At 36.8% G+C, this 14625-nt stretch overlaps 1 protein-coding gene across 2 annotated transcripts in view; it reads right to left on the bottom strand.

The window, feature by feature from the left end:
- Positions 1 to 970: 970 nt before the first annotated feature.
- The window catches only part of COPS2 (COP9 signalosome subunit 2), a 33046-nt gene continuing 19391 nt past the window's right edge, over positions 971 to 14625 (bottom strand). For both annotated transcript variants that reach the window (XM_049781458.1, XM_049781457.1), the window contains exons 7-13: positions 12564 to 12738; positions 11704 to 11882; positions 11556 to 11608; positions 7612 to 7709; positions 5311 to 5393; positions 3521 to 3579; positions 971 to 3051 (exon numbers count right to left, since the gene is read on the bottom strand). In XM_049781458.1, the coding sequence (XP_049637415.1) occupies positions 2907 to 3051; positions 3521 to 3579; positions 5311 to 5393; positions 7612 to 7709; positions 11556 to 11608; positions 11704 to 11882; positions 12564 to 12738 (792 nt within the window). In that variant the 3' untranslated portion in view covers positions 971 to 2906. The remainder of the gene's footprint in view (positions 3052 to 3520; positions 3580 to 5310; positions 5394 to 7611; positions 7710 to 11555; positions 11609 to 11703; positions 11883 to 12563; positions 12739 to 14625) is intronic.

A 14625-nucleotide genomic window follows, 5' to 3' on the forward strand; every position in this document is an offset into this window, starting at 1 on the left:
GTAAATAGACTGTCCATAAGAATATTTGATTCATGTAATAAAAGCACTATTTTATAGATTTACTTTTTTTTTAATTGGTTTTGGGGTCACACCCAGCAGTGTTCAGGGGTTCCTCCTGGCTCTATGCTCAGAAATTGACCCTGGCAGGCTCGAGGGACCATATGGGATGCCGGGATTCGAACAACTGACCTTCTGCATTCAAGGCAAATGCCTTATCTCCATGCTATCTCTCTGGCCCCATTATAGATTTACTTTGTTTTTAAAAAACTTATATTGACATAAAGATGTGGAGAATAAACTTTAGTCAACTTTAACTAAATGAATTAAGTTATAGTGAGGAATAGAAATCCAGCCCTTGCAACAGATATTATTTGTGGCAGCCAACATTTGCTATGTAGTGAGTTTATCCAAGTTTAGAGGTGAAGAAGAGATAAACACATTACAGTTTGAAGTAGACTGTTGCTACAGTTTTCACAAAGAGATTTAAACAGTAGTGTAAAAGCTAAGAATTTGCCCATTTCTAAAATCCCTTAAATTTAGCTACATTTTAATAAGCAATCTACTATTTCAATGGACAAAATGTACAAAAAGTTTCTTTAACAATATTAATAAGACTGTTGCTATATCAAAACTGTTTTCTAGAGTAAGTGCATCAAATTAATGATTTCAAAACTATTATAATTTGGTAATATCAGACAAAGCCTATAAATGCATACACAATATTAAAGACTATGTTATGACTTTGTAGACTGTTATATTCATAGTCTAGTTTACCAAAGGCTACCAAGTGTATGCTTCCACTCCACAAACTGAAGATGCACTACTGCACACAGCAAAGGTATCACAGGTATAACAGGGTAGATGATTATGTGCTAATCACATCATTCAAATCCTTTGAATTTTAGTGCCATCAACTCAAGAGTTACATCAGGCTTTCACTTTCCAGTTGTCACATGCATACATATTTGAATACAGGCACAGAAACTTTTTATTTTTATTTGAGTAACGAAGGCTCTCCAAATACTGAAAAATAAACCCTACTTTTTATCACTTCTGTGAAAAAAAAAATCCTGCACACTTGCCACAAATGATTTATGTAACAGAGAAGAAAAAACACGTCATTTTAAATATCTTAAATTTTTTTTATTCCCTACCAGAGACATTATTTTGTCTTTTGTTTTCTTTCTGCTTTTCTACAATTTCCAACTTGTGTTCTGTTTTAATATTGCTTTAATCTGCCAGACATTGACTGATTGCTCTTCTAAATCTAAGGATTATATAGTTTTAGTATAAATATATAGCACATATTTTCGTAAAATTTTGACAAAACCGATTAAGCATGCCTTTTTTATTAAGTCCATGCTCCTTCCACTGTTTATAAAATCTGATTAATGATCAAAACTTAATGGTTGTCATTCTTCAGTTCCAACAGTCTTCTTTCTGAACTGCCACTCACTTTTTACATAATAACAAGCAATAGAAAAACAAAAGAAATTATCTTAATCTTAAATTCTTTTCTTTTGACACTACAAAACAACGTGAACTTTTAAAAGAAATTAAACAAACACATCCCAAACTCAGTACATTCAAATGAGCCGTGTCTCTGTTCAGGTAGTCGAAGGTCACAGATTATTCTAATGATACCACCACTGCTCAAAAGACCTTTTGGAGATCGCCTTCAAAACCAGACGTATACTTTCTACTGTTACCCTACTGACATTTAAATTTGAAAAAACTTTAAGAAATCATTTGGTACCAAATAATGACACTCATCAATCAAACAAGCTGAATAATACTTAAAAAAAAACAAAAACAAAAAAAAAAAAACCTGCAACTATTGCAAAGTTAATAGTGTTTGTGACTCCAATTTGCTCTAAATGCAATTCTAAAAGAGAGAAAGGGTTTTGAGCAATGGTAGATTGCTGGAATTAGGAAAGAATCTTCCAGCATGATCACTCCTCAGGGCAACATTCATTTAGCTGTCTATGTTCTGGTATATTTGTTTAAAGTGAACACTGAGAGTTAGCATTCATTCTTTGAAAATGGAGTATCTTTCTTAAAACAACAAATGAAGAATCTTATTCCTTTTAAAGCATCACTGTCAAAGTAAGTACTATGCAAGTGCTTAGTTAGAAACTAGTTGTCCTTACTTTATTAATAAAGACTTTTAAGCCTTGAAAACAAATAATTTGCTCCCAGGCTTAAAAAAAAAAAACATTAACTAAAGATAAAAGATCTGAAACATCGAAGGTACTAAATAACAAAAGTCCAAAACATAATAAAACACATCAAGAACCAAACTACAATTTCTGAGCTGCACTGTTTATTTGCTGCTTGAAACCTAAGTGACGGAATGCCACTAGAATTATGGGGTTTCCTCTAAACCTTTACTACACTGCAGGTACAGAAATATACGGACACACTTTTTGAGAATTGACATTTTGCAAAATGCAGCGAACATTTTAATTTACACAGGAGAAAAGGAAGTGTTCAAAAGGGTATGCATTTCAAGTTATTGCAGGTTATCTGTGAGAGAATTTCTGCAGGTAAAATATGTTTAATTTTAACCAACAGTAGCGCGTCGGTGTATTTAAAATCATGACAAAAATCTTCTCTCTGGTCATGCTGCCCATGACAGATTACTACGATGGTGTGTGATTAGGGCAAGATGTCAATACAGCATAAATCCCATGGCATTTTGGTTTTCTTCTGGAGATTAAAGCTGTTTTTCTTGGGATAAATGCAGCAGCAAAACATAAACCAGTTGATCAAAAAAGCACTTCTGCCATAATGCCAATAATTTCTCAGGACATATCAACCAACAGTGGTTTTGCCATTCCCAGTTCTTTGTAGGGTTAATTCTCTGCACTGTTGCTTTAAGTACACCTGTAAAAGTTTGTTCTCTGTTAAGCAAGTTTACTGACTACAGCCTGGTTGAGAGAATTTAGTTGGTTGGTCCATTTATCTAGTGCAGTATATCGGGCGCCTCCCCTCTTCTGATGATCCAGCTCAAGGAGTTGGTTGACTTGATCAATTCGGCCATGAATAGTGCTGGAAGCAAATAAATAAAAAAGGGCATGTCTTCACACCATTTTCAGTAAGATTATCTCCTGGATATGTTAATCAAATATTTACATTACCAATAAATACCAAGAAAAAATTGTATGTTTTGACTGATTAAGAATTTTCTTTTTCTAGATAGTTGTGAAGACTTACATTTACAATACATTCGAATCAATATATAGTTCTTACAATTTCCAAACTATTATGTGACATCTTTGTACTTAAAGTATACTTCACTACTTTCCTAGGGGCTTGAGGGCCAAATATTAATTAAAATTTTCTTCTGAGAAATCAGAACTATTTTCAAAGATTACATACTATTTGTAAGCCAATCATTTATCAAAAACCCAAAGAATGTAGCAGACAAAAATTAAGAATAAGATTGCAACATTCATCACCTTTAATCAAACTTTGTGGTTCTAACCATTTTGTGATTAAAAAGTAGCCAAGTACTTACTTATCCAGTATGCACTGCACCAGTAGGCTTTCCACATCAGCAACGTCTATGTTTAACTCCTAAGACAAAAGACTCGCTATAATTCCAATTAATAAACTTAAAAGAGTAAGTAAAAAGTAGGATTTTATATAGTGATTTTTTTTGGGGGGGGTGTGCTTGGGGTCACAACTGGTGGAGCTCAGGGGTTACTCCAGGCTCTGCACTCAGAAATCATTCCTGGCAGGCATGGGAGACCATATGGGATGCTGGGATTCGAACCGTTCGTTCTGAATCGGCTGCACGAAAAGCAAATACCCTACCATTGTGCTATCTAGTTATTCTTATTTTAAATTTATTTCTATCACCTTAACAAGAAAGTCAGTGAAAAATTACATAAAATTTCATTATCACTTCAAAATATTTTTGAAAACATATCAGGTCAGAGATGCAATTGACATTGCAACTTCCAAGGCACAATTATCAAATAATATGTAATAATTATCACATTTAATCAGTTAAATTTAATAATCAGAAAGTCTTTTTCATTAACTCAATTTGACACATAATTAGCAACAATATGGGTTTACACTTCTCCAACTTTATGTGTAGTTTTCCTTTTATATTTTGGTGTTGGACCATAACTGCCAATGCTCAGGGGCTACTTTCCATTCTGTGCTCATGGGTCACTCAGGTCTAGTGGTGCTCGGAGACCATGTGGTTGTGAAAGGTTGAACTGGAACCTCTGCATACAAGACATAAGCTCTCTCCATTGACCCCCAACTCCTGGTATGACCCAGCCCTTGGGTCATACCCAGCACTGCTCTCAGCTGCTTGCATACTTAACACCTGGGAGCCACAGAAGTGCAGGGAGACCTAAATGTCTTGTATGCCAGAACATATGATAGGGTCCTTCAAGTTAGCTCCCTGTCCCCAAGTACATGTTAGTCACTACTGTCCCTTCCAACATTTCCTGAGTCAAAAGTAAATTCTTTTGTTTCCTGGCCACAGCTGGAGGTACTCAGGATTTCTAATGAAACACCAGAAACTACATGGAATGCTGGATACCGAAGCTGGGTCAGTTACGTGCAAGGCAAGTGCAATATCCACTGTGTAATCTCTGCAGTTTCAGAAAGAATATTTTACAAGAAAATCTTTTTCATTTTCATTAACTTAATTTGACACAAAGGAGAAAACAAGATAGATGTTAAAAGTTCTTTAAAAATTTTATTTTGCGGGCCAGAGAGGTGGTGCAAGCAGCAGAGTGTTTGCCTTGCAAGTGCTAACCTAGGATGAACTGAGGTTCGATCCCCAGCATCCCATATGGTTCCCCAAGCCAGGAGCAATTTCTGAGCACACAGCCAGGAGTTACCCCTGAGCATCACTGGGTGTGGCCCAAAATGCAAAAAAAAAATTTTTTTTTTATTTTGCGGCAGAGCATTTTAATGTGCTTGCTTTCCTTGCATGCAGCTGACCCAATTTTGATGAATGGCATCTTGTATGGTCCCCCGAGCACCAACAGGAAAGATTCCATTCCTGGGCAGTGTGACCCCCAAACCAAACCCCCACACTAATTCTTTGTAGCTATGTTGTATTTTTAAATTGTAATATTATGTCACCAAATTAAAATTGCTTTTCTATTTTTAGGTTTTTAGGCCACATCATCAGTACAACAGATGGAACTTTGGATTCCTGCATGCAAATCATGCACTTCAGCCCACTGAACTTTTTGGCCCCTACTCTCTTAGGTAGAAGGTAGAAATACGCATTTTAAATTAAAAAAAAAAAAACAAATATCAGAAATAAATAAGTACCTTAGAAATAAAAGGAATATGAATTCTTGTGTAAGGCTTTATTAATTTTATGAGCACTTGTGTTCTGATGTTTCGCAAAAGTTCTGAAAAGACAATAATTAGAACACTTGCATTTAATGGTTAATCAGATTAATCTTCATAAATCATGCAGTTCTAAACCATATTAATCAGAACCAACAGCTATCTTCTCAAAATGTATCTCTTTGGCAAGGATTGAAATAATCATCACCGAAAAAGATCCAACAGATCCCCACAGTTGGAGAGGTAAAACCCTCCTGAAGGTTTTCCTGCTCGCACCTTTCCTCAATTTGGCTCAAGTTGGACCCTCTCTAAAGTATTCTCCTGCCTGCACTCAATGTGCTGATAACCCAAGCACATGTTCACGGAATCTGTACCGCCCTCATCTCTCTTCTTGAGATGTCTACATCCACACTTTCACACCAGAATGTATACTGGGGCTCATTTGCTCCACTCTCAACAGCCTGCATTCTCCCTTTACTTTTTTTTTTTTTTTTTTTTTTTTGGTTTTTGGCTTTTGGGTCACACCCGGCAGCGCTCAGGGGACCATATGGGATGCCACGATTCGAACCACCGTCCTTCTGCACGCAAGGCAAATGCCTTACCTCCATGCTATCTCTCCAGCCCCATTTCCCTTTACTTTCTTTCTCTCCACTTTCTCAGAACTTCAAAATAAAACCAGCTTTAACTTAAACAACAACAACAAACAATCAATTCTCACACTTTCTCACTGCTCAGCACTTCCCTTGTAGTTAGTAGTAACTTTTCCTTGGCACATGAAGGTGTCTGGTAACTATGCAGTGCATCATATGGAGCACAGGGATTCACACACACACACACACACACACACGCACGCACATGGACACTACTACTTGAGTGGCATCCTCTGCCTTCACAGTTAACATCTTCCAAGACACTCAGATGAACATCAAGTCAAGTTCATAATTTTATACTCTTTCAATAGCTACAAAATTACATTGTATACATTTCACAATCTTCTCTACTTTCTTCACATTCAAGTATCTTTTTTGTTCAGCTAAACATATTCATACACAAGGTTTCTACATTTAACTATATCTTCAGAGTATATATCATTCTAGGCTGCATATAAAAACTTCCATGGCTGTGACGTCTGTGGTTGTAGTACTCAGGGCCTAGTTCCACATCTGATTGGATTACGTAGGATAGAGGGAACAGGGACTTACCCATCACTATTTGGGGACAGGGAGAGAACCCATACAGGACTCCATCTATGGAAGGCTTGTACTCTATCACTGGTCCTCATATGAAAGATTTTAAGATGGCAGAAGAGAGAGGAGGAGGGAGGAATTTCCAGGCTGGGGAGATGGCTCAAAGGGACAAATCTTATGCTCTCTTTGCATTTAGGAGCTCTGCTTTAATTTCATGCATCCCTATTTTATGCTATTCCTCCCACCTAAAAGAATGTTTTTTCCAAAGGGAAAAGATTTCCCCGGTTAGCCTAAAATTTCCATGTTTGAATGAGCTGTTTCAAATGGTCATTTAAAGACCGTCATATAGAGCCAAGAATGTAGCACAGGTAGTAGAGTATATGCCCTGAATGTGAAGGCCCTAAATAGGATCCCTGGCACTGTGGGCAGCAACAACAGTAACAAAAGGAAAACTTAGAACAGTTCCATTACAGCAGGAACCATGCAGGAATAAAGAGGCCCCAGAATAAAGGACGGATTTCTTTAGTTTTTAAATCCAATGACATTTATTTAAAAATGTCATTTACTGACTCAATATTCAGCTGACTTTTAATGTTTATACTTTTGGCTGTGGTACCAAGTGGTACTAAGCAGTGAACCAGGGCTGGCTACCTTCAAGTTCCTTAGCCCATGCATTCTTTCTCCCAACTCACTGTTAACCTACTTTACATAGTAAAGGCATTGCACCATTCGTGATAGCATAGTTTGCAGTCTTTTTGTCATTTGGCAGAAGTAATACCTAAAAATTAACCTATGTATTAGTAATAAACATTTAACAAAAATTATCAAGATAAAAGAAACAAGATACCTGTAAGAAATGGATATTATGAAAAACTAACATATAAGTTATAAATTTAACAACATGACTTTGGTTTATGTTTATGATTTCCTTAAAACAGCTTAGACTGGAGTATTTATTTCATGACAGCATTTAGAAATATTTCTAAACCTGCCAATAAAGAGAAGAAAAAGAGTTCAACTCAAACTAGCTCAATAAAAAGCATCATCAAACAAGGGCAAGGAAAGCACAGTCAGTTATCAGAAGGACACATACCTTCAATGTGTTCCCGTATAAAAGGGTCATCCATAATGTTGCTGTGATTTGTTTTCAGAATTTTTTCAAATTCAGTGATGTCATTATTCTGATAGGCACTATAAAAAAAAGCAGAAGTCTAGTTAATTATGAAGACAACATGTAATAAAGTCGATAACTAATGCCAAGCAATCTTTTCCTCAATTTTCATATACAAAAACCTAATGCTAGATTGGCTCAGAGATCATTGCAGATACACATCCATTGCAAGCAAAAAGGATTTTCCTTTTGAATATTTTTAGTTTTATAAGATCAAATCTTCTGGCGTTTTCACAATGCTATCCCAACATTTTAAGAACTGACAATAACTTGAATGTTTGAGTTTACTAATTGAACTGTGTACTTAATCCTAAAATACCAGGCTTCATGTAGCCTAACTGTGCTTCAATACAACAGCTTATCTTCTCTCAAGGTTACTTAGAAATGTAGCTTCCTAACTTTAATCTTCTAGAAAGCTACCACCAACTGCCAAAACTTTTCAAAGGGAGTAATTTGAGTCTCATTTCTCTTTTGAAATTCCACTGGACTATCTATGGCAGAAACTAGAGTGGAAGATAATTAGTGCTGAATGGGACAAACACATGCAAAAAAAGAATGACTGAACACTGCTGCAGAAGGTCAAAGGCTGATATATATATATATATGTTCAGGATTCTGAGTCTCCTATCTACATTTAAAAAATCTTTAAGGCACTATGTGAACTGCTAAAGGTGCTGAGAAGGAAGAAGCCAACCTTCTGGATATGGCACCACTGTCTGCTTTATATGTAAGACATATCATCAGCCATTCTGCACGCCTTCTGCTGTGCTTCCATCTGTTGGGTCGCAATGTAACTTCATGTTAGGGGCAGTTGATTCAAGTGCTTCAACAGGAATTATTTTCCTCTAGTCTGCTGGCAACTGACTAGGAAGATAAAATTAGGAAGCATTACTTTCTTACCTATCCCAAATATATAACTGTAATATACTACAGGAGGACATATTCAAGTAGCGAGAACATTTGTACACCTGTCTCTCAACCAAGAAACATGTTTTTCACTATTTAAGTAGTTGAAGAAACAAGTCTTGTATAAAGTATAGAACAATTTAGATAAAACTGATAAGTTTTCAAGTTAAAACTGGTTTTATTAGAATATATTATTGATATAAATATAGCTAATACTTTAAAAAGAACTTGTAAATTAGTTCTTTCACTCATTTTTAATGTATTATTTATTTGGGGGGTGTTGGGGCCACACCTGGTGGTGCTCAGGGGTTACTCCAGGCTGAGCTCAGAAATCGATCCTGGCAGGCTCAGGGGACTATATGGGATGCCAGGGAACAAACCCAGGTCAGTCCTGAGTTGGCCACCTACAAGGCAAATGCCCTACCAACTGTTATCATTCTGGCCCATATCTGGTGGTGCTCAGGGAACTATGCAATGCTGGGGGAGTAAAATCTGTGTGTAAAGCATGTACTCAGACTATTTTAAGACCTCTCTCAGGCCCCATGTATTTAAAACTTTAATTTACATAGAAGATTAATGTGTAAACTAAAATTTCCACTCAATATTTATAAGGGTTTTAAAAGATCGTTATTTTTTTAAAGTATTAGAAAGTGAATCAATTAATTCAATATCTCTTATTTATATGGCTAAATGCAGACGGGATGAAATAAGATTAAGAAATCAACTTCCATAACTAATCAATTTAATTAAAATTTATAGTAAACTAGACAATTTCTTAGTGTATTAAGGTTTTTAAGCCCCTAATTATTTCTAGCACCCCTTTTGGTGAGCAAAGTGTGTGAACATTCTTGCAGTATTCAGAGGCTCCTCTTGGCACTCTGCCTGGGATCCACTCCCAGTGATGCTCCCAGGGCCATGCAGTGCCAAGATTCAACCCTATTCATTCATACTGGCATACACAATAGCCATTTGAATTACGACTTTGACCTGATTTTGATAAATTTTTCATGTATAATTATGATTTCCCTTAAACAAAAGTATTAACAAGTGATAACCATATAAAAACAAAGCAAATGAGGATATTTCATACAAAAACTCAATCATACCTAATAAACTATTTTCCCCAACTCTTAGAAATTTATTTGTAGATTATTCATGATTGATAATCTTATAGCACTTTTAACTTGGATAAAAAAATTTTTATTTGGGCCCGGAGAGATAGCACAGTGGCATTTGCCTTGCAAGCAGCCGATCCAGGACCAAAGGTGGTTGGTTCGAATCCCGGTGTCCCATATGGTCCCCCGGGCCTGCCAGGAGCTATTTCTGAGCAGACAGCCAGGAGTAACCCCTGAGCACTGCCGGGTGTGGCCCAAAAAAACTAAAAAAAAAAAAAAAAAAAAAAAAAAATTTTATTTGTACTGGGAATCAAATCTAGGATCTCATATATGCCAAATATGAGCTCTATTATTGAACTGCAGCCCTAGTCTAAGAGTACTTTTAAAAATCATCTAAAGACAGACTAAGTTTATGTACATTAATTATACCACCTGCATAAACTCACTTGTACAATCTCAAACAAACTTAAAAAATACCTGTTCTTTTTCAGCCAAAAAAGCACATTCAAGTTAAAAGTCCCATTTATTCCTAGTCCAATGGAGAAATTTTCTTGCTCACTCATTTTTATTTTTAGAAAAACAGACCTCCTTTCCTAGGCTATAGGTTTTTCCCCAATTAAAATAAATGTTCTTTAATTTTTTTTAAAGATACTCTTCTCCCTTTCACTGTTGTGACAAGTCTGTGGACTTTAGCTGTGCTGCAAGTGTACGTTTTGGATGCAGAGCTTGGAGTGTTGTTTGTGCTCATATATTTGCAGTGCTTTCAAGGGGATTACATTATTTTTAGCTGTGATATTGGCACACATCTGGTGGTGTATGAAGCCGACATTGTACTTGGACATGTATGGTAGTATTAGGGAATAAATTCTTCATTTCACTGATCTTAGGTTTGCAAGGCAGTCAAATCAACCTGATAAGCTATTTTGGGGCCTGACTCTGTTTAGTTTTACCTGCTTTAATTATGTTTGGTGTATGTTATATGATAAGTTTTTCAGTTGCTAATCATCGTTAGTTATATATGTTCTTCACAAAAGTCACCAATCACCAATAAGTCACAAATAGGACTCCACTGGTACAGAAAATTATCTGAGATAAAGTTTTATTTTCTGAGGTGGGGAAAACGATACACCTGAATTGAGCCATGGTAGGTTGAGTGTATGGCGATACCATAAACCTTGTATTATCTCTCTGGTCTTTCACAGATTCCTTTCTTTTTAAAAGAAAAAAAGGTGGGGCCAGGCAGTGGCGCTGGAGGTAAGGTGCCTGCCTTGCCTGCGCTAGCCTAGGACGGACCGCGGTTCGATCCCCCGGCGTCCCATATGGTCCCCTAAGAAGCCAGGAGCAACTTCTGAGCGCATAGCCAGGAGTAACCCCTGAGCGTCATAGGGTGTGGCCCAAAAACCAAAAAAGAAAAAAAGGTTTTATTTTTTAGGGGCAAAACAATGTGAATTATTTTAAAAATCTACAGTTTCTACAGAAAAATAATAAAAACACATAAATATGCAAATAAACAGTATTCAGCATAAACAAAAACTTCAAAGATACAAATATCAGAAACTGGTGTATTTTAAAATAAAAAGTAATGAAAGAGCAAATACGGAGTATTAATTGAATTCTGAAAAGTTCTTTCCTCTTTCTTTTTGACAATGGTTTTTTATTTGTTTTTGGGCCACACCTGGTGATACTCAGGCTTACTCTGGCAGGCTCAGGGGACCACATGGGATGCAGGGGATTGAACCTGGGTCAACTTCAGGTAAAGCAAACGCCCTATCCACTGTCCTATCGCTTTGGTCACTGGTAACTATTGTAAGGATATTTACCTTTAAATGAAATATAAAATCTTACCTTACTAAGTTTGTCATTGCTAGAATTTCTGGATCATTTTTGTACGGCTTAGCCTAAATATAATAAAAGAGTTAGCTGTTTATATACATAAATTGAATATTACTACAAAAGACAGCTGACAAAAAAAATGAACTATTAACACAAATACCTCCTGTGAGTCAAAAGGATTTATTCCAGATTTCATTAGCATATTTGCTAAGACCAAATATTTTAAGCAAGTGGTTCGTCTAGGACTTCCAGACTCGTCATAATTCTTGAAGGCTTCAAAAAAATCAGTATGTGCCTTTTCAAATTCGCCTTCCCTCAAGTGCATTTTACCACCACATTCTGTAAAGAATAAAAAAAACAAAAACAAAAACTATGTTAGTAACTTGTAGATTTTTAATTATATCAACTAAATAGTACTAGTCCCTGGTTACATGGCTTCAAAAAAAGCAAACTCTTCATTAAATAATAGTTAAGTAAGCATTTACAAATACTCATTCCCAGTTGAAGCAGAAACTTTAAAGGCATCATGACAATTCAAGAACAGAATTTACATATTTTCTTTTTCTTTTTTTTTTTTTTTTGGTTTTTGGTTTTTGGGCCACACCCGGCGGTGCTCATGAGTTACTCCTGGCTGTCTGCTCAGAAATAGCTCCTGGCAGGCACGGTGAACCATATGGGACACCAGGATTCGAACCAACCACCTTTGGTCCTGGATCGGCTGCTTGCAAGGCAAACACCGCTGTGCTATCTCTCTGGGCCCCTGATGACATATTTTCAATTAATGTTTACTTCAAAAATAAACTTGCTAATCGAAAAACTTAATTTCTTTCTCAGGCTCGATAATTCCATTGGTTTTGATTTTAAAACTTTGTCATTAATTTCCACTTGACAGAAACAATCCAGGCTCAATCACTGAAGCACATAAAGTGACAGCTACATGTCTCCCTAGTCAGTGCCTATCCTTTCCATACCAAATTTGCCTCTGAAAAAAAACAAAGAAAAAAACAAAAAAAAACTTGCCTCTGATGACTCCCATGATTAGTGGATGAGGGATGGCAGACTTGATGTGAAGTGACTGTTCATAGAGTGCTTTAAGTTTTTTGTTATTTTTCTGTGCTGTGTACATCTGAATTTCCAAAGCATATATTTCTAATAACTGTGTACCTTTTTTAAGATCGTCTTCTCCATCATCAGTCTACAAAAGCAAATAATGAATTTTAGTCAAAACAATCCAAAGTAAACCAAAAAAAATTTTTGTTTTTAAATTTTAGTTTCTGAATGAACCTAAAAACCATACAGTTAATACTGGGTGAAAAACATACCACACATTTTAAGTAGGAATCAGCATACCAAGAACATCATCTTTCATGGGCAAAAAGGATCCCACATAACCTTCATAATTTCCACTGAATAAGGAATAAATGACCAGGGGTATTAAAAAACAGGTGTCGGGGCCGGGAAGGTGGCGCTAGAGATAAGGTGTCTGCCTTGTAAGCGCTACCAAGGAACGGACCGCGGTTCGATCCCCCGGCGTCCCATATGGTCCCCCCAAGCCAGGGGCGATTTCTGAGCACATAGCCAGGAGTAACCCCTGAGCATCAAACGGGTGTGGCCCAAAAACCAAAAAAAAAAAACAAAAAAAAAAAAAAAAAAAAAAACAAAAAAAAAAAAACAGGTGTCACTGACAGGCTAGGGGGTAAAGGGTGCTAGTGTAGGATGCACTCTGGGAACTTTGATGGGGGGAGGTCAAAACTGGTGGTGGGAATGGCCCTAATTCACTGTCACTGTAAGCCTAAAATCAAACTATGAAGGACTTTGTAAATCACAATGATTTCAATAAAGAGCGCCCCGAGCACATTCCATAAAGTAGAAAAGTATGCAAATGCAAGTACTCATTTCAAGAGGGGAGCTGCAAGCAACATATGTATGTTGGCACCATGTGAATGGGCCAGTAACACACATATATATAGCAGCAACACGTGCACCCAATGAGAACATGTGCCTAGTCTCTAAATTGGGGGCGTGGGGGGCTGATGCTTGAAATAAATAAATTCCTAATCAATATTTCAAATACATTTTCCCCTTATGATCTTAGTAAGAAGAATATTAAGGAAAAATGTATAGGGCTGAAGAGGTAGTAAAGCAGGGGTCTCAAACTTAATTTACCCGGGGGCCACAGGAGGCAAAGTCGGGATGAGGCAGGGCCGCATAAGGGATTTCACAAAAAAAAAGTCCTCAAACGTCATTATTAACAGTTTTAATTATTTCTTTTGAACATAAATAGAACTTTGAGTGAAGATCATGAACAGTTCTTCTGAACATGGCATCTTTTGCCTATTCCTTGCTGTCAGAGACTTGACAGCGCTTCTTTTCACAAATCTGAACCACATTTGGCTTTAGAGAGGAAGCAATTGAGACCCTCAGTATGGCTTGAAGATGATCATCATTAAGTCTAGACCTGTACTTTGACTTATTGAAGTTCAATGTGGAGAATAACTTTTCACACACATATGTGCTCCTAAAAAGGCACATGGTGCGCTTGAACATTCAGGAAAGCTCAGAGAACTGGGGGGAAATTCTCTCAAAAATTGCCCATGAATGTCTGCTTTTCCACTAATCTTGGCTTTGAGATCAGAGTTGCATTGCAGGTCAATGAGCTCCATTTGAAGTACAGGAGGGGCATCTTGTACATCAAAGAAAAGGGGTCCACAAAAATTTGTGCTTTTGGAAGTCTGCAAATCTGTGATCAAATTCCTTCTCTAGCTTAAAAATAGCATCAACATATTTCTCACCACTGAATGGTATATGTATGCCTGCATCTACAAGTTCCTTGCATGTTGGGAAATGGCAAAGATTTGTCTAAAAGAGCTGAGATTTCCATAACACAAGTTTTGTAGAGAATGCTCTCACGTTGTCATAGGCAGCACTGATAAGATGCTCCGGGCCTTGTAACATCTTGTTTAGTACATTCAGCTTATGTGTCAACAAGAAAAACTAAGTCCATGAGCCATTTGTGCTTACTCAACTCAGAAACAGCATTCCCATCCTTCTCCATGAAGGCTTTCACTTCTTCTCTCAACTC

This window comes from Suncus etruscus, chromosome 10 (genome assembly GCF_024139225.1).
Source record: "Suncus etruscus isolate mSunEtr1 chromosome 10, mSunEtr1.pri.cur, whole genome shotgun sequence".
NCBI classification, from domain to species: Eukaryota; Metazoa; Chordata; class Mammalia; order Eulipotyphla; family Soricidae; genus Suncus; species Suncus etruscus.